The following is a 20,926-nucleotide window of genomic DNA, read 5'->3' as shown; positions in this document are numbered from 1 at the left end:
CTCCTAACCCCTCCTGAGGGCAGCAACCTCCATGACCTCCCCAGGGCTCCCCCTCTTAACACTGCCACACTGAGGACCAAGCTTCCAACACGACCCTTTTAGGGGACACACTCAAATCCTACCCAGGTCATAGCAGGTACTTACCTGCCTGTGCTCTGTTCTGAGTTTTATTTCACAATTCAAAGAACAGACAGAACAGAACCTGGGCCTAGGCGCCAGAAAACCTGGATTCCAGAGCTGGTATATCACTTAGGAGCTGTGTGACACAAGGCACATTACATAGTCTCTTTGCCTCAACATTCTCATCTCTAAAATGGGTAACAATAACTGCTACTTATTTGGGGCTTGCTGTGAAATGGGATGACACAGGCTATCAGTGGTCATTATTGTCTGCTGGGCACCAGAGATACGTAACTGAAGCCAGTGCAGGAAAACATCCAATAAAGACAAAGAAACGGCTTCAGAGGCAGCCAGGGAACGGATCCCGGGGACCCCATCTCTTTTGCTGCTTTTCTGTCTCAACCCCTGCATTTTCCTCTCTAGCCATGGCTGTCTGCATCCTGATCTACATGTGACAAAATAACCACCCACAGCTTCTGGATTTCTATCTTCTCCATCCAAGGCGCCAGTCACACGGAGCACGGAACTCCCTGGCACAAAGAAAGTACAAAGCTCTTTGGGGAAAGGATTCTTACTGCTCTCGTTTGGAGCAAGTGTCCACCTCTGGTCCAGTCAATGGCGGCAGAGGGGCAGAGTCACATCAGACACCGTGTGTGCCAGGGGTATCCACCATGAAACTAACTGGGGAGCTTGTACGCAGCCCGTGACACCCTAATTCTGTACAGACGCACGGTCCCTGAAGGGCACCTGCTAGGTCAGGAGGGGAAGAGAGAACAGAAAACTCACACCAACTGTGACTCAGTCTCGTCTGTGTAACGACCCAGCGAGCTGATGCTGACAGCTCCATTCTACAAAGAGGAGTCACTTCAGACCCAGGGTTTCAACATTCAGGGCTACCTGTCTCTTGGTTGTGGGGGTGGCGGGAGGCGGGCTCTGGGCACTACAGGATGTTTAGCAGCAGCCTTGGCCTCCACACACTGGACATCAATGGCATTCTTCCAGTTGTGACAATCAAAAATATCTCCAGAGGTTGCCAAATATCCCCTGGGGCTGAGAACCACTGAAACAGGCTGAGTAAATTGTGCAACACCACTCCATTAGTAAGCCAGAACCAAGACTCAGACCCAGGTTGCTCTGACTCTAAAGCCTGTTCTCCTAGTCATTGTCTCTTCTATGATAATCTCCAACTTACCTTGCAAGGACATAATGAGGATATAAACGAGACAGAACCTTGAAGAGCTAGGTGAAACAGAAACACAGGAATTAGGTCTCCTTCTCAGGCAATCCTACTTCCTTAGATCCATGGCCTGCTCAACAGAGCAGGGCCATCTCTAAAGAATTAGAATCCTTTGGGCCTGGCCACCAACCAATCGTACTCCCCGCTTAGTATCACAGCGTGACCCCTTCCCAGGTCCTCTCCCGCGAGAGGATTGGTATCCCTGGCCCCCTTCTTCACAAGTCTGATTCCACAAGAGATGATTTACGGAAACGTCTCTCAGCTGGGTTTCTTCCAGCACAGCCAGGTCTTTTCTCCAGAAACTTCGGTCCTCAAGGTCCATGTGTCCTCCTCCCACCAACGACTGACCAGCATGCCCCAGCTCTTCCTCTGTGAGCTCTCAGGACACCAGGCTGACCATGTGAGGTCATGGTAGCTTTCTTTCAGTCTCCCATAAAGAACATCTCTCTCTGAGAATGTTGCTGGACAAAGGTCTCCAGGTAGACTCTGCCCTGTTTATTTTTATTCTGCTTTTCAATATTAATTGTGACTAGATTCTAAAAAGAATAATGTCTGTCATTTGCAAGGCTTTGGGGCCTTTCCATGCAAACCAAAGTGGAAATTGTTTTGGCTGAGTGGGTTGGCCACCCACTAGTGATAGGAGAGCTTTGCCATGGGTTTCTGGGTGTTTATCAAGGAAAGCACATTCCCCCCACCCCACTTGGGTTGCAGAGCGACACAACTCTGATGTGCCATCGTATCCTTCTGTTCAAGATGTAAACAATTTGTTTTGAGGTCTGGTTACAATATAATATTAGTAAATAAACGTTTAAAATTGAAGTACAACTTACAGGCAGAAATGCATACAAATCATAAGCATACAGCTTGAAGGATTTATCCCAAAGTAAACACTCACTTAACTACTACGCAGATGGGGACATTACCAGCATTCCAGAAGCCCCTCTCGGGCCCCTCCCAGCCACCAGCCCTACCCTCTCCCTACAGGGAACCTCTATAATTTTGATCTTATGACCTCCATATTTTTATATATCTGATGGCCCAGATAATTATCTCTGGAGGCCAGAGTTAATCAGAAGCTGGGAGGATTATTTCCCTGTGAGTCATTTCTCTTAAGCAGAGTTTATCAGTGAGGATGCTTCCAGCTGCAAGGAATAGAAACCTAAACTTGAATGGCTTAATAGGAAAAATTAGGATCTCCATGTAGATGCAAGTCCTGCTCTCGGCCAAGCTTCAGCGTGAGTTGGGTCAGCAGCTTGGGTCAATCTCTGCACTTGGCCGTCCTTGGTGCTGGCTTCATTCTCGGGCTGGCAACAGGATGCCCACAGCAGTTCTTTCCTGTGGGTGTTTCTTTGGAGAGGAAACTTCTCCCTGAATCCTTCCTCAGATGTCCCATCGTATCCCGTTGGTGAGAACTGGGTCACATGTGTGACCAATCAGACCAGGGGTATGGGTGGGGCCCAAATGTCTGAGACTTATCATCTGGGGTGGGTGGATGTTAAGAAGTCCACTCCAAAGCTCCCCCACGGAAAGCCACGTAATTCAATAGACAATGCCTGCTAAAACCAACCTCTTTATACTGCTAAATGGTAACAAGGGTTATAAACAGCCGAGGCTTCTGGCTGAGCGTACTGTTGGAGACTCAAGGTTAGAGGTAAGGAAGTAAGTCTCTGTGGGGAAAGAATAAATTGACCATGACAAAATAAACACAGCAGTTCTTGCCCTCTCTCCCTCTCTCCTGTGAACATCAAGATCCTTTCTCTCTGCACTGTTTGGGTCCTGAGTCATAAACATATTTTTCAAAGTTACTGAGATAGTGTCTGTTACTGGTTATGTTAAGCACAGAACATAATGTTTCAGTATACACTTAGCACAAAGCCTACCTCTTTGCAAATCACATGACAGCACGCAGCGCACACGAGGCGTGCCACGGGAGTGCTACAGGATGTGGGAGCCACAGCTTCTCAGGTTCTCCAGATTCCTTAAGCCACCTCCATATAACCCACCAGCCACTCAGGTCTTCTGCACATTCGAATATTGTCTTAGATTCTCCTGAAGAATTTTATAAATCTGAGAGCCCCACATCTGTCTGTATGTTTGAACATTCACTTTCAGAAGGTGGCGGGGTACGTAACACGGACATTCCTTCTATCGGAGTGCCAGTCACGGCTATTATTAGAATGCTGGACGAACACTTTTCAGAAGACTGTGGCTGAAGAAGAGCTGGGTAGGTCAGATAAACTCATTAGTGGAAAGCAATCAAACTAATCGCGTACAATAGTGATGTTTTTGTGTTAAGTGCACGCATCCATGGGACAGGACACATAGTAAATGGATTTCAAAGGTGAGCTATCATTCTATTTATGTATATAATATTTTACACATCTATGTGCACGTATGTCAATAATTTTGTTTTGGTTAAAAAGATAGTCATTCACAGTGGATTAATACACAACTGAAACTCAGCACCAACAAGGAAGGATGAATATAAGGGCAATTCCAATTGGAGGGTCAAAAAGCTAGTGGATCTTCAGAAAAATATTTACCACGAAGCATTCCTGAGGACATGTTTTTCTTACAAATGTTTCCAATACTTTAATTGCACTACATATTTTAAGTTTTATTTATTTGAAAGAGTAGCATCCCTCCCAAGTCTGCCTTTCAAATAAATAAGTAAATCTTAAAAAAGGAGGAGGAGGAGAAGGAGAAAGGATGACAGACAGAGGGAAGAGACAGCTAAGACTAGGGCAGCCCAAAGCCAGGAACCCCATCCAGGTCTCCTGCACGGGTAGCAGGGACCTAAGAACTTGGGCCATCATCTGCTGCCTCCTAGGATGCACAGTAGTAGGAATCTCGATTGGAAGTGGAGGAGCCGGGACTCTGATATGGGATATGGGTGTCCCCACCACAAAGCTTGCCCTTAATTGTACTACATCGATAAGGCAACACACCATCCCAAACAGCATATACGCCATTAATAATATGCACAGTTCCAATATGAGAAAACATCAATAACACACTTGATCTGGGTGGGCCTAAACCTCTGCACATTTTAAGAAATGTATTCCTTTTTGCTAAAGTAAAACTACAGTATCCTAGGATCATCAGTCATTTTAGTTGCTCTTATGATACCCAGCCATCATTCACTATCCCCTGGGTGTTTGGATTGTCATTCTCATTAAAATTCCAATTTTCTCCCAAGCAGAGTCAAAGATCCTTTAGCGAAGACCGTCACAGTCTGGAAGAAGCCTCTGTGGACTTGCTCTTTAGAGGATCAAGGTCACAGAGAATTTTAGAATGGTCTTTTTGACCATACCAGCAGAGGGCACATTTTTCACTTCTGTCTGCCCATTTACTACCCCAACCAAGCAATCCAATGGCCCTGAGCACTGACTATGTAGAGGGAGTTGTACTGGGCACAGTGAAAGGTCACAAATTAAGTAAACGACTCAATTCCTGCCCTCAGACAAACTCCAGTGTAGCTGGGAAGACTACCACAAGAACTGTTCAGGTACAAGGAGTGAAAACACAGCAGTGTGAGCGGCACTCAGAATGCAGAATGGAGTTGGAGCAGACTGGAGTAGTCTGAGCTTTCATGGAGAAAGTGAGGCTTGGGCTGGACTTTGAAGTCTGGGCATGACTCAGCTAGGCACACGTGGCAAATGTGCGGCCCATCGCCTATCATCATCTTCCTGCCTCGGGCAAGCATTGCTAATAAATGCCCATGTGGCTCCACTTCCTCCTGAACCTGACCCAACACAGTGCTCCAGGCCAACCAACTGGAAGCAGAAGTCATGACAAAATTCATTTGGTGGTAGGGATTAGGTGGGAGTGGGTGTTGGCTATTGACTCGTGTAAAAGAATTCTCAAGAGAACCAGAGGTAGGAAAGAGCAAGGTTTAAGTAGCAGAAAGGGGAAGTGGCTGGCTGGGAGTAGACTGCCGGAATAAAACCCAATGGGCAGTATTCAGTCAAATCACAGACAATACCGAAAACTAGGGAGGTCTTGAGTAAAGAATCTGGGGGCTGGCACTGTGGTGTAGTGGCTACAGCCCCAGACTGCAGCATTGGCATCCCATATAGACACCAGTTTGAGTCCCAGATGCTCTACTTCTGATCCAGCTCTCTGCTGTGGCCTGGGAAAGCAGTAGAAGATGACCCAAGTCCTTGGGCCCCTGCACCCACATGGGAGACCCAGAAGAAGCTCCTGGCTCCTGGCTTTGGATCAGCTCGGCTTCAGCCACTGCAGCCAATTGGGGAGTGAATCAGTGGATGGAAGACCTCTCTCTCTCTGTTTTAACTTCTCTCTCTGTAACTCTTTCAAATAAATAAAATACATCTTTAAAAAAAATAAAAAAGAATATGTGTAATAAAGAATAACTTGGAAGGAAAATGCATACCAAATACAGAAAATTATATGGGTGCACCCACCTTAGTAAAATCTCATTTAGAAAAAAACCTCTGAACTGCTTAAAGAGTAATAATTCTCATAAAAAGAGATTCCTTAAGGAGCAAAACTGGGCTACTTAAAAATAATTGTGCTGCCAAAATGACTTCTACTTTCCAGGTATAAAAGAGGAACACCACAGCTGAGACTGTCAGCAAACTAAACATCCAATCCTACCTGGAACAGGCACCCTTAGTGGTGGGACTGTAAATGTGTGCCAGTCTTACCAGAGGGGCTTGGAAAATGGTATAAAGACTTATCAGAATGCATATTCCTCAACTTCATAATTCCAAAGCAAGATATTTAACCTAAAGAAAAAAAAATAAAGAAGCAAAGGGTAAGGTTTCTAGCAGATTTCTTTGCAAACAAATGAAGCAGTACAGAATCTCTGGTACATTCTACAGAATAAAATAGTCTAAAATGCTATGAGCATTGAATTTATAACAAGGGGAAATTTTGATTTAATATTAAATGAAAAGAACCTGATACAAGATTGTATTTATACTACAAACAAAGTAATGCAGAGAAAAGCACTAGAAGAAAATACACCAACATACTAATACATCACAGCAATAGTTCATTGCTTTGAATGGAGGACTAACAGGCAACATTTTTGTCTTGCATTTTTTTTAAGTTTTTAAGAATACGGTTTTTTAAAAGTTTTTTTTTTTAAATATCAAATCAGCAAACTTACCTACACCCGATTCTAGTCCTGCCCAGCGACAAGAATATTCTGAATATAAATTCCCACTCATATCAATCTATAAAGTCTCAACAGCAACACAGACCCCAAAACAGGAGCAGGCTTCTAGCCTAGTGGTGAAGGTGCCCACATCCCATACCAGAGTGCCTGGGTCCCAGTCCCAGCTCCCAATTCCAGCGCACACCCTGGGTGGTGGCAAGTGACAGCACAAGTAGTAGGGTCCCTGCCACTCATGTGGAAGACCTGGATTAAGTTCCTAGCCCCTGGTGTAGCCTGGTCCAGCCCCAGCTGTTACAAGCATTTAGGGAGCGAACCAGCAAACAGTTCTCTTTTTCTGTCCCTCTGACTCTCATTTTTTAAAAAGATTTTCCTAAATAATTATTGTATCTGACCCTGAATGATTTCTCAGTGAGAAACGGACTCACTATGTGTCCTCTAAAATGAGGACAGTAGTAGCATTCAGCTTGTCAGGCTGGTTGGGCATTAAACGTATTATGATGCATATACAGCGCTTAGCACAAATGGTGCATCACCACATGTGCTTAAAGGAAGGTTTCTAGAACCAGACAGCCTGGGTGCAATTTCAACTCAGTATTTACTTGCTTTGTGACATTGGGCAAGTTACATAGTTTTTATGCCTGTTTCTTTATATATAAACTAGGGATTATAAAGTCATTTATCTTATAAGATTGTTAAGAGGCTCAAATGAGGTAATATGGGGTTGGGCCTCCGGTGCAGCAGTTAAGATGCGGCTTGGCACGCTTACACCCATATGGGAGTGCCTTGGGCTAGTCTTCTGCTCCACTTCCCATCTAACTCTCCACTAATGCAGACCCTGGGTGGCAGCAGATGATGGCTGAGGTTGTTGGATCCCTGCCACCCACAAGGGAGACCTGGATGAAGTCCTGGGCTCCTAGTTTCAGTCTGGCCCAGCCCTCGCTGGGCAGGCGTGAGTGAACCAGCAGATGAAAGATCTCTGTGTCTCTCTGCCTTTCAAACTAAAAGTAAACAGGGAAATAGGAACAGAGCATCTAGTAAGTACTTTTATCACTAACAGAGTATTGGCTCAATTAATTCTCAATTCAAATGTAGGTCTGACTCCAGGACTTGAATTTCTTTCTAATGTGTTTCATATATTAACAGAGAGAGAAAAATGACAATGCATTTTTAAGTTTTGTATTTGCATTTCTTACAACTCTATTTTTCACCAGTAGGACACATTTAGAATTACTAAGTTGAACAGTGTTATAAATTTTTGCTGGGGAGACTGGCACTGTCCTATTCCTTGAGTTTTCCTGTGGAGGGCTTTGCCAGGCTCCTGCCCTTGACATGAGTGCTCTGATCTTACCAATGAGTTTTGGAAAAAGACACAAGATTTGACCTTCCTGGTCAACTCCTGTCTCTCACAGATGAACAGAACTCAACCTTGGGGAAGTGTTGCATTTGACCCTGGGAGACTCTAAGGAGCAGGGTTCTTTGGCCTTGTCTCTCCTATTCCCCAGCTGATGCACAAACAACAACAACAACAACTAAACTCTTATAGCTGTTTCTTCTGTTGTTCACCTCCATATGTCTACAGAACTCTCTCTTCAATGTTCAGTTTGGGACAGATCTGTTGAGCTTTCTTATACCGTGACTCCACCTGGGCTTCTCTCTTACAAGTAATTCGTTGATAATTTTTGTTAGGCATTTACATTAGGATCCTTGTAAGTTCAGTTCTGTGATCACATTTCCTCTCTTGTACATGTTTTTTTTTGTTTGTTTGTTTTTGTTTTTGAGATTTATTTATTTGAAAGTCAGTTACACAGAGAGGCAGAGAAAGAGAGAGGCCTTCCATCTGATGGTTCACTCCCTAGATGGCCGCAATGGCCTGAGCTGTGCCCATCCGAAGCCAGGAGCCGGGAGCCAGGAGCTTCTTCCGGGTCTCCCACGTGGGTGCAGGGGCCCAAGGACTTGGGCCAACTTGGGCCATCTTCTACTGCTTTCCCAGGCCATAGCAGAGCTGGATTGGAAGAGGAACAGCCGGGACTAGAACCAGATGCTGGTGTTTCAGGCCAGGGCGTTAACCTGCTGCGCCAGAGTGCCAGCCCCGTACATGTTGTTTTGATCAGAGCAATCATTGCCATTTTTCATATCTGGTTTCCTGTTATATCACTAATTTCAAATCACTGGATTTGAAAATCAATCCATTCCACTTTTTTTTTTTTTTTCCCTTGGAGCCCGCCCAAGTGCTCTCCTGGAATTTCTCTTGAGTACTTACCACTGTGGGAATGTGGTTCACCTTTCCCCCATCAACCATCTTTCTCTTGGTTCGTTTCAGTCCCTCCTGTCTGTGGCATGTGTCTCCCGGAGGCTTGTGAGGACCCACACTGATGAGGCAATTTCTTGGTCTCTGGCCCGTCTGAACTGACTGAAGCTCGACTGGAAGGCTGCCTGGCCGCAGCACCCCACTGCACGCCTTTCACAGGGCTGCGGTTGGGAAGGTTTGATACCCGTTTCCTGATTCTTTGTGACCGATCTTTTCTCCCTGGGAGCTTTCAGAACAGTGGCTCTCGACCCTTACATGCATCAGATCCCTGAAACGGACCGATCTGTGGCAGGATGAGACACTGCTGTGTTTTGCAAGGTGTTCCAAGGTGATTTCATGCTAAACCATGCCGTGTGGACTGAGCCTTCCCCACGGCCCACTCAGCGCTCTGCAGTGAAAACATTCACACCCCACTGTGTGATGCCAGTTTTCCTTTAACCCCCCTCCCAGTCAAGCCTGAGGAATGGGTCCTCATGCCCTTCATGTGAACAGAAGCAGACACTCTCACCAAGGTACCACTCACCTTCTCGCGTCTAGGAATTCCTCTCCATGACGAATTTGGACTGGGAACTGTCCGCCTGATTCCTGCCGTCCTGCTGGGTCCTGGTTCTCACCCCTCCTAAGGGCAGCTGTGCTCTCCTCTCCAAGGGCCCCATCTGACAATCATTCATCACTGGTTCCTAACAAGTAGTTTCTTTTACCTCTGTGAGTTTAAATAGGTTTCTGCGTCTTACTCTAGGGCAGTAATAAATAATGTGTTTTAAAGTGAGGCATATTTCTTCTTTCCAAAGATACTGAGTGTACTGCCTTATGGGGGCTTACAGATACTCAGAAATACACAGCACAGGTATCTATTTAGCTAATTAACATTAGATTTTGGCTACCAATTACCAGCAGCTCTATAGACTGTGCATCTCTTACCTTTTATATTTGCGTAACTGGAATCACAATCTTCTATCTCAGGCTTTCATGAATCAGTCAAGATCTGTCAAGGATCTACCAAATACTCATCATCAGGGAAGAGTGCTGTGATAATGAATTCCTATTGGTATCAAAGATCAAACATTAGATTCAAACACTGTTAATAAGGATGGCATTACCCTCCCCTGCTCCTGCTCCTCAATTCCTGTGACTGTGAACCAACCACGCCCCAGTGAATGATCTTTCATCAGTAACATTACAAATGATGTCCGTAATGTTGGAAGGCTATCACTGGGGCTGGTACTATGGCATAAAGGGTTAAGCCTTTGCCTGCAGTGGGAGTGAACCAGTAGATAGAAGCATGCTCTCTCCTTTTCTCTGCTTTTCAAGTAAATAAATAAAAACCTAAATCCTTTAAAAAAAAAAAAAAGCCTATCAATATGTTTTAAAGGCAATTCATAAATAGTTTATTTCCCTTGTTCTATTAACAGTCACTAGAACTTCAATCTCAGTGTTTAATTTCCCCCAATAGTTTAGATATTTCCAAGAAAAACAATCATTTGAAGACTAGCACTGCAGATAACAAAACATTGCATATTATCTTGCATTTTCTTTTTATCAGATTTCAGTAAAAACAGAACCCCCAACCTACCTGTTTTCCCTTCACATCCTTTAACATGGAAAAAGCTTTGATTTTTGCATCTCATAATTATTAAACAAGCAAGTCACCTCCAGCAAAGAGCAGCAGTAAGAATCCTGCACCATCACAAATTCCCCCCCAAGCTGCACTATGGTAGCACAGATACAGGTGACTTGCCTGCTTCACAAATTCCTCTCTTCCAGAACACCTGAAGTTACAGAATCAACATGTCTACTTAAAAATATATATGTATATATTTTTTTAAAAAAGAACGAAGCCAGGGCAAGAAACGGAAAACAGTATCTTTATTGTGTGTAGTTCTAACAAACATTCACTGTGTGCACATTCCAGCAGAAAGAGACAAAGATCTTTGTTCAAAATTTGCTGAAATAAAATAGGTAAACAAACCCCATTACTGAATACAGAAAAGGAATGTTAATAATACGCTTTCGTAGTTGAGGGTGGAGTAAAAATGAAGTTCAACAGTCCAAATGTTTTGCTGAAATAGCAAAATGTGTAGGTGTGAGCGAAGAGCAGCTACTATGCTTCGGGTAAGACGCTGGGCCGAGTCGTTAACTGGACAAACACATCTCTGCTTCTGCAGAACCTTTCTGCTAGTTATCCCCACAAATTCCAAACCCAGCTCTTTAAGAGCACAACAGTGAAATGCAACTAAATTTCCCATTACTCTGTGATATTTGGCAACAGTGTAAGTTTAAAAAAAAAAAAAAAAGATTTCTTTTTGGGACCAGAGATGCCTGAATCCGTTTCTCTGCGGGTAAGAGGTAATCAATGCTAATACTCAGCATTCCAGTCTCCTAAAATGGGATGAAACCAGACAGATACCACTTATGATTTTAAGTATGAGATATCATGATGATATACCTGATCTGTTATAAGCATTTTTCATTATTCTGCACTGGAACTAAAAGAGTACAAATTCAACAATGTACTTACTTCATGAAACATGCATTTCTGATGGCTGCTAAAAGAAATTACAAGTTCCAGTGGATTTTTGTTTCTACTTAAGAGGTCACATGAAGAGATCTAAATACAAGATGAACTTTGCTTGTATCACAGTCTTATCTTTAAAAATGTGCAAGTCATCTGGAAACCAAAATCAATTCCTCAGTCAGGAGCTAGGGACACGTCGGGAAATGGGCACTAATGCCATCTACTCTGATGGCACAAAACTTCCCTTAGTGCTCACCAGCCGTGATGTATACACCATGGCGTGCAGCAGTAGCAAGCAGTCTTCCCCAGGAATAAACAACCACCAACTGAACCCCAGAGACCAGCCCCAGGGGGTCCGGTCAACCACAGGGACCTCACTGGCTCCCAAGAGGGGCTCTATGACCCAATAATGTCAAGACCATTTCTAGAATTCCAGCTACTTCTTAAACAAAAGTCCTTTCTGATGGATTTGGCAAGCACACTGTATTACTTTATTGTTCAGGAAAACCTCTGCAAACTCTCACACAAATGTACCTCTCACACCTGCCTGTTTATGTAGGTAGCAGAATCAGAGTAAATGAATCCCTAAGTATTTTTTTATAATACAAAGTGACATCATATTAGCAGTATTCAAAAGAAGCTCTGTGTACCTGATGGATTTCATGAACAGTACAGAGTCTGAAAATCTTTTTTCTCTGGCTCTCAATAAAAACATGCCAAGATATAAACAGGAAAAGAAAATCAATATGAAATAGAAAAACATACCTTTTGCACCAGTTTACCCTAAAAACATCAGAAACATCAATTTTACTTAAGACTACAGCTCTTTAACATCTCCTATCAGCATGCTGCTCTGAATTCAGTTTTAGAGACTGTCAACACACTTCTACAGCTGACTCAAGGTACCTTCTGGCTTAGTCTCCTTTCCAGCTCCTGGATATTCCTGTGTTCTTTACCTCTGTCCCAACATACTCCATGGACCTGTGCAAGGTGATGATTACAACAATGCTGTCTCTATCCTTATTTAGGGCAACGCTCCCTCGCTTTCAAAGGAAGCAGCACCGAGTCAGGCCTCTTTTGTTAAATAACCAAAATAAATTGTCCTAAATCAACATCTAAGATACATACAAACATTCTCTACAGAAACAAGTTTGACTAAACCCATATCCTTGACATAAAAAGTCAGCCAGAAATCTCAAGTTATTCCAAAAATATCATATCCAAGTGTGCAAGTACAAGGTTAATATTATTTTTGATGAATTTTAAATTCATTCAACTGCTAAATCGCAGGATACAAGACCTGGGTTGAACTTTTTCTTAAATAGTTTGCATGGGCAGACACTGGTTTGCTGGGCAGTTTCCTATCTCATCAGCTCCCTGGCAAGATGGGAGGGCGGGAGGGAGGAGATACTGAGCAGCAGGCAGGGTCCTTCTGGAACCAAGCTGCTCTCTGCTGGACAGGACAAAGGCTCAGCGCAGACTGGCAATCGCCACAGTTGCTGGCAGCAAACAGCCAGCGAATTATCCCCTCAGGTGCTTCCAAGGGGAAAAATAAAGGCAAACACACCAGAAAAGCCCTGAACCAGGGAGAAACAGTGACACACTTGTACTTTTAAGTCACAACCGATTTCTCAATGAAACACACATCTGAGGGATAAAAACTACCAGTATTATTTATTCTTGATGGAAAAACAGAACAAAACCACAAGTTGGAGCCATGGGGGTAAAATACAGATGAAATGGAAAACAGTCTCTTGTCACGATTTCCCTCTTTCAAATGCCATTCTGCATGGAAGTTATTTTACTGGGACAAACAGAAGATCAAATTGGAGTTTCTTACTTTTGTAAAATGGGGAATCAAAAACTTAATGATCAATAAACAAAAAAAGTAGCAAGAATCCCTGGTAAAGCTATTCTATACACATAATTATACGTTTACATTTTACCAGTAAAAGACAGCCCAGGGAGAGTAATGACTGGAAACTGGTACCAAACCAAAGTGAGTGCTCTGGAGCTTTTTCTAAACTCCTGTCCTAGACTAGTGTTTTTCAGTGTCTTTCGAAAGGAAGATCCCTCCGAATCATTCAAGTCTTAGCATCCCAATTCACTCCTCCTTTCCTTTGTCTCTTCCCATTAAAGGGAAGCAGAGTTTTGTCCAGCACCACTCAGGAAGAAAAGGGGTTGACATCCCCATCACGGGATGGGAAGAGCTGCCTGCTACAATGATTTGGGTGGAGGAAATGTCAACAGAGTTTCTCTATAGTTTTAACAAATATAAACGAGGAATGAGATCATTTGGCAGTTCTGTTTTCACTAATGGGTAGGCACCTTTACTTCATGAATTATGCTCCTTAGAATAAATAATAAAATTAAATCAGACTTTTAAAAAATTTGGTTAAAGAAAAATGGAAAGAGAAGAGCTTCAAAACTCAAGTACTGTCCTGTTAAAAATGTCTAATGTGCATTCGAAGTATTGGAAAGCAGGCATTTTTACCAAAAAGCAACTGTCACTATCACACATGAACCACAGTTATTAACAGAAAGTAATAAAAATGGCAGGGTGCGTGTGGAAACCAGAGAGGAAACGCCAGCAAGGACACAGAGTGAGCAGGTGCTGTGGGTGTAAGGCTCTGAGAGACGAAGGACTCTGGTCCCAGAGGTGGGTATCTGCCCGACCGTCTTGGCTCCAAGAAGGATGAATATAACTGGTAGGATCTGAGGAGAGGGCACTGCTGTAGACCCCAAAGCAGGCCTCTAGTTTTCGCTCCTAAGGGGACACGCTTTGTGGACTTCAGCAAGGTCTCCTCAGGAGGATCTGCTTTCCGACGTGTAGTGACGATACAGGAAACCTATGAGAACAGCGCCTAGGATGGGGAGAATCCAATATTTCCAGCAACTGGAGGAGGTGGGGGATAAGGAAGAGAAGCAACAGAGTTGTGAGTATTTTATGCCAGATGTTCACTCTCACTTAGCATTCACATTTTGATACTTAAATGGGCAAGAAATTTTATTTATTTTGAGAAATTTAACGACTTTTAACACACAGTAACCAGAAAAAAATCTAAATATTTGGATTGGAGTGACAATACTAAAAAGCAAATTTTTAAAAGTGAAACAAGTTACCTTTTAAAAAGTAATTTTTAACAAAAAGCTTAAAGCAGACTACAAGATGATACCAAAAAAGATGCACACTCATCTCTGAATGTATTTCTACAAAAACGTAGTGGGTATTTCTAGATCATGCAGTTATGCATAGTTTAAGATCATATCCTTTGTGCTTTTATTTTATACCTATTCCCAATGAGTAGTTTTAAATAGGAAGAAACATCATTATATAGGTATTTATACCATTCATATATATTATATATGTACCTTTATAAATTTGGAAGCAATAGTATGTAATGCAACTATCAACAATATTCTATCTGCTTCATGTATATTTTAAAAATTAAATCCTTTGGGGGTGGCACAGCAAGTTAATGCTCTGGCCTGAAGTGTCAGTATCCTATATGGGTGCCGGTTCTAGACCTGGCTGCTCCTCTTCTGATCCAGCTCTTTGCTATGGCCTGGGATAGCAGTAGAAGATGACCCAAGTTCTTGGGCCCCTACACCCGTGTGGGAGACCTGGAGGAAGCTCCTGGTTCCTGGCTTCAGAGTGGCGCAGCCCCGGCTGTTGCAGCCATCTGGGGAGTAAACCAGCAGATGGAACACCTCTCTATCTCTACCTCTCTCTGTAACTCTGTCTTTCAAGTAAATAAAATAAATCTTAAAAAAAATTAAATTCTAGGCCGGCACCACGGCTCAATAGGCTAATCCTCCGCCTTGCGGCGCTGGCACACCGGGTTCTAGTCCTGGTCGGGGCGCCAGATTCTATCCCAGTTGCCCTCTTCCAGGCCAGCTCTCTGCTGTGGCCCGGGAGTGCAGGGGAGGATGGCCCAAGTCCTTGGGTCCTGCACCCCATGGGAGACCAGGATAAGTACCTGGCTCCTGCCTTCGGATCAGCGTGGTGCGCCGGCTGCAGCACGCGAGCCACGGCGGCCATTGGAGGGTGAACCAACGGCAAAGGAAGACCCTTCTCTCTGTCTCTCTCTCTCACTGTCCACTCTGCCTGTCAAAATAAATAAATAAATAAATTCTTTTTAACAACTTGATGAAATAGATGCTATTATTCTGATCCTATGCATAGGAAACATGAGCTCTGCACCCCAAATCACAAAACAACAAGGGAGTCAGGCAGTCTGATTCCAAACCCATCCTCTTAATCTTTATTTAAGCCTGGAAACTAGCCAGGACACACACACACTCAAAGCATATTAATAGTTCAAACAGAGTTAAGCAAATGGTTGTAGGCTTACAAGGTACTGCAAGAGATTTTCCTGAGGAGTTTCAGAACACTAATTATTCTCCTTAAAATAATTCCTCTTTAATAGAGCTTATTAGCACTGCTAGTTTTTTTCTTTTTTTTTTTTTTTTAATTTTTTTTTTTGACAGGCAGAGTGGACAGTGAGAGAGAGAGACAGAGAGAAAGGTCTTCCTTTTGCCATTGGTTCACCCTCCAATGGCTGCCACGGCCGGCGCACTGCGGCCGGCGCGCTGCGGCCAGCGCATCACGCTGATCCGATGGCAGGAGCCAGGTGCTTCTCCTGGTCTCCCATGGGGTGCAGGGCCCAAGCACCTGGGCCATCCTCCACTGCACTCCCTGGCCACAGCAGAGAGCTGGCCTGGAAGAGGGGCAACCGGGACAGAATCCGGAGCCCCAACCGGGACAAGAACCCAGTGTGCCAGCGCAGCAAGGCGGAGGATTAGCCTAGTGAGGCGCAGCGCTGGCCCAGCACTGCTAGTTTTAAGATGTAATTCTTCCATGTTCCAAACGACCTGGCTGCCCTCTACTTAAGACATATACAAGTCTTGGTATTAAAAAGTTTTGAGGCCAATAAAACTAGCTGAGGTTCATAATAAAAATTATTTTCTTTGCCTAAACATGCCTCATATTTTGTATATTTAAGTACGGGAGAAAGTTACTCTAGACAAGTTCAGAATTTCAGCTAGGTAGGTGTGCTGAAAACACAAGCAATATGGCAATGTAACAGCAACCTGGCACCCGGGGGCACTCAAGTACTCTCCCCATAATGGCAACACTCAGACTTCTTAAGGAGTAACAACAAAAGGCTAGAGTCCCAAGGTAGTATTCCCGAGAAAACACTTGAGTACACAAATCTTTCAGTCCTCACAGAATCATTCCTAGTACTTCACTGCCACCAATGAGAAAACCAGAGGAGACACATCTCCACTGCACCAAAGGAGACTCAGGTTTAACAATAATTTCCCGCCATAAAGCACAATTCTCTCCTTGGAGACTCATCTAGGCTATTCCATGTATTTACTGCATGAAGCTGTGACTCATTATTTTTATTGCCTTACAGCATTCTACTGTATGAATACATCACAATCCATTTGTTCATTTTATTAATGAATGGATATTTGGCAGTTTCCAATGTTTGAATATCTTCAATAATGCTGCTGTGAACATTCTTATTTCATGATAATTTCATGATACAATTGTGTACACATTTCTATTGAGTATTCCTAAGAAACAGAATTGCTAGGTCAAAGGTTCACAGTGTCTGGGGGCTGGCACTGCGGCGTGGAACGTAAACCTGGCATCCCATAGAGGTGCCAGTTTGTGTCTCAAATGCTCCACTTCGGATCCAGTTCCCTGCTTATGGCCTGGGAAAAGCAGCAGAAGATGGCCCAAATGTTTAGTCCCCTGCCACTCATGTGGAAAATCTGAATGAAGCTCCTGGCTCATGACTTTAGCTTAGTTCAACTCTGGCTGTTTCAGCCACAGGGGGAGTGAATCAGTGGATGGAAAACTTCTCTTTCCCTCTCTCTCTGTCACTCTGATTTTCAAATAAATAAAATCTTTTTTAAAAAAGTTTATGTTGCCAAATTCATTAGCCAAATAATTCTAAATTGTTTTCTAAAGTGATTGGGGGCCAGCGCCGCGGATCACTAGGCTAATCCTCCGCCTTGCGGCGCCGGAACACTGGGTTCTAGTTCCGGTCGGGGCGCCGGATTCTGTCCCGGTTGCCCCTCTTCCAGGCCAGCTCTCTGCTGTGGCCAGGGAGTGCAGTGGAGGATGGCCCAGGTGCTTGGGCCCTGCACCCCATAGGAGACCAAGATAAGTACCTGGCTCCTGCTATCGGATCAGTGCGGTGCGGCAAAAAGGAAGACCTTTCTCTCTCTCTCTCTCTCACTGTCCACTCTGCCTGTCAAAAAATAAATAAATAAAATAAAATAATAAAGTGATTGGGGCCAGCACTGAGGTGTAGTGAATACAGCTGCCTCCTGCAGTGCCAGCATCCCATATGGGCACTGGTTCAAGTTCCGGCTGCTCCACTTCCAATCCAGCTCTCTACTATGGCCTAGGAAAACAGTGGAGGATGGTTCAAGTCCTTGGGACCCTGTACCCACGTGGGAGACCCAGAAGAGGCTCCTGGCTCCTGGCTTCGGATCGGTGTAGCTCCGGCCGTTGCGGCTGACTAAGGAGTGAGCCAGTGGATGGAGGATCTCTCTCTCTCTCTCTCTCTCTCTGCATCTCCTCTCTCTGTGTAATTCTGACTTTCAAATAAATAAATAAATCTTAAAACAACAACAACAACCTGACGTGATTGTATCCATTTACATTCACTAAAGAGCAGTTAAGTATCCTGGTGATCCATTTCCTAACCATCTTTTCAGAATTTTTAATTCTAACAATCTGGTAGGGGTGAAATATATCCAAAGTTTTATTTTGTATTGATAATAAAAAAGATTATATGTTTGTATATGCTGATATTATGTTTCCTCTTCTATAAAGTGCTTAAGTCTTCCTCTTATTCTACTGACTTATTTTTTAAAAATCGAGTTACACGAATCATGTCTGTATCCTTTGTATTGTAATTCTTGATCAACTTATGTGTACCATAAATCTATTGCAAGTCTGCGGCTTTATTTTCAAACTATTTATACAGCATTTGGCTGAGCATAAGGAAATGAAAAAGTTCACTCTTTTCATATTCAGATCTAATATTTTATATGAAAAAAACTACTTAATTTTTCTTTCTCTGAAATGCTGTGAGGTCTCCAAAACAGAGAACACATAGCTCTTCATAATCTTTATAATGATTCTTTTTTCACAAACAAAGGTTTCCACAGTCGCCTCAGGTAGAGACACCTAAGAAGTAGCAATTTATACCTTCCAGACCTAACACTATGGTATTACTAATTTTACTGCAAGGGATGTACTGTAGGTAAACCTGAGAAAACCCAAATTCCTTAATATGACTGTAATGATGCTGATCTTTCTATAAAATATAAGAGCACGAACCTTACCAAGTGGCTATGAGGGTTAAATGAAATTAAGCTTTAAGTGGAAGTCCCATAGTGGGGCTGAGCTACAGTGGGGTGAGGGGAGGCGGAGATGAGAAGAGCCCTGACTGAATCATAGTTCCTCGTCCATACATGCTGGCCTCTTATTCTGACTCTAATTTATGTCACAACAAAATGTAAACATTACTCAAGGAATGAAACTATTAGATTACTCAAGAGTTGAAACAGTAAAACTTAATTTTGCTAATATCAACAAATTACTGAATTTACAGTAATTTGGCCAAAAAAATGGATTAGCTGCAAATTAAACTCTTACGTTATATATGCATATTTATGGAAGAACATCTTGCCAAACATGTTGCGCATAAGGAAGTCCATTACAAGGATACTAACCGTTTGCATGCATTCTTTCCCGAAGGGTTCTAAAGTAGATACATATTAAAAAAAAAAAAAAAAAAAGCAAAAAGAAAGATTAGCACAGCATATAAAAACCTTCATACTATTTATATAAACTCTGTAGCTAATAACAGAACTTCATCTTTTATGCATTTTAACATTTACAACTGTAAAAGCAATGAGTGGACTGGGAATTTTATTTCTGACAGCACATCAGTACTCCTTAGTGTAAACTCACTAAGGAATACACAGACATGAATCAAATTTTTTAAATATAAAAAGTACAAATGATACCAACTATATTGAAATAGACTAATTCCAGTCAAAATGATATGCCTTGGTCAGCTGGGATTGCCACTGGTAGTAGCTAAGACAGCATTTTCTGAAAACATTTTCAAAAGCCCCCAAAACTCTTGTAACACACAGACCAACTGTGAAAAGCTCTAGAAAAGATCGCTGCTTTATGGCTTACCAAAATGAACTAGTTTACTCTTTAAACAATAATAATTATGACTAGACCTTAGGGTTTGTTCCACAGTGTAAAGGCAAAGAAAATATCAAAATAATCTTTAAAAAAATCTGCCAAAAAAAGTAATGAAGTACTGATATGTGCTCCATTCCACATTAAAACATTACACTAAGTGAAAGAAGCCAGACACAAATGATGAAGTTGTATAAGACTGTTTATATGAAATGTCCAGAATAGGAAAATCAGTAGAGGCAGAAAACAGATTACTTGTTGCTTAGGGCTGAGGAAGAGGAATTGGGGGGAAACACAAAATGACTGCTAATGAGTGAGAGGTTTATTTCTGGAGTGAAGAACTTGCCCTAAAATTGATTGTGAATATACTAAAGAGAACTGACTTACACATTTTAAATAGGTGAACTGTATACTATGTGAATTATATCTCAACATAGCTGTTATTAGAAAGTTTTTTATTCCGGGCCGGCGCCGCGGCTCACTAGGCTAATCCTCCACCTAGCGGCGCCGGCACACCGGGTTCTTGTCCCGGTCGGGGCACCGGATTCTGTCCCGGTTGCCCCTCTTCCAGGCCAGCTCTCTGCTGTGGCCAGGGAGTGCAGTGGAGGATGGCCCAGGTGCTTGGGCCCTGCACCCCATGGGAGACCAGGAAAAGCACCTGGCTCCTGGCTCCTGCCATCAGATCAGCGCGGTGCGCCGGCCGCAGCGCGCTGGCCGCGGCGGCCATTGGAGGGTGAACCAATGGCAAAGGAAGACCCTTCTCTCTGTCTCTCTCTCTCACTGTCCACTCTGCCTGTCAAAAAATAAAAACAATAAAAAAAAAGAAAGTTTTAGCCGGCGCCGTGGCTCAATAGGCTAATCCTCCACCTTGCGGCGCCGGCACACGGGGTTCTAGTCCCGGTCGGGGCATCGGATTCTGTCCCGGTTGCCCCTCTTCCAGGCCAGCTCTCTGCTATGGCCAGGGAGTGCAGTGGAGGATGGCCCAGGTGCTTGGGCCCTGCACCCCATGGGAGACCAGGAAAAGCACCTGGCTCCTGGCTCCTGCCATCGGATCAGCGCGGTGCGCCGGCTGCAGCGGCGGCCATTGGAGGGTGAACCAATGGCAAAGGAAGACCTTTCTCTGTCTCTCTCTCTCACTGTCCACTCTGCCTGTCAAAAAAAAAAAAAAAAAAAAAAAAAAAAAGTTTTTTATTCCATATAAGTATCAGATGAACAGATTCTATAATACAATGGGCCTGCTAATTTACTGCCAGAGGAAATAACCCACTAGTTGCTGCTCCCCAATATATCATCTTTGCAAGGATGTAGAAGTGTGCCAGTGATGAATACAGCATCAGCTGTACATAACCACA

At 43.4% G+C, this 20,926-nt stretch overlaps 1 protein-coding gene across 1 annotated transcript in view; it reads right to left on the bottom strand.

The window, feature by feature from the left end:
• Window positions 1–12,974: 12,974 nt before the first annotated feature.
• The window catches only part of CYB5B (cytochrome b5 type B), a 53,972-nt gene continuing 46,020 nt past the window's right edge, over window positions 12,975–20,926 (bottom strand). Inside the window, exons 4-5 of the mRNA XM_002711664.6 lie at window positions 19,091–19,119; window positions 12,975–14,222 (exon numbers count right to left, since the gene is read on the bottom strand). Coding sequence (XP_002711710.1) covers window positions 14,132–14,222; window positions 19,091–19,119 — 120 coding nt within the window. The 3' untranslated portion in view covers window positions 12,975–14,131. The remainder of the gene's footprint in view (window positions 14,223–19,090; window positions 19,120–20,926) is intronic.

Source organism: Oryctolagus cuniculus, chromosome 18 (genome assembly GCF_051225735.1).
Source record: "Oryctolagus cuniculus isolate XC-2025 breed Fujian yellow rabbit chromosome 18, ASM5122573v1, whole genome shotgun sequence".
Taxonomy (NCBI): domain Eukaryota; kingdom Metazoa; phylum Chordata; class Mammalia; order Lagomorpha; family Leporidae; genus Oryctolagus; species Oryctolagus cuniculus.
The sequence above is the reverse complement of the archived record's forward strand: the minus strand, read 5'-3'. Positions and strand labels throughout refer to the sequence as shown.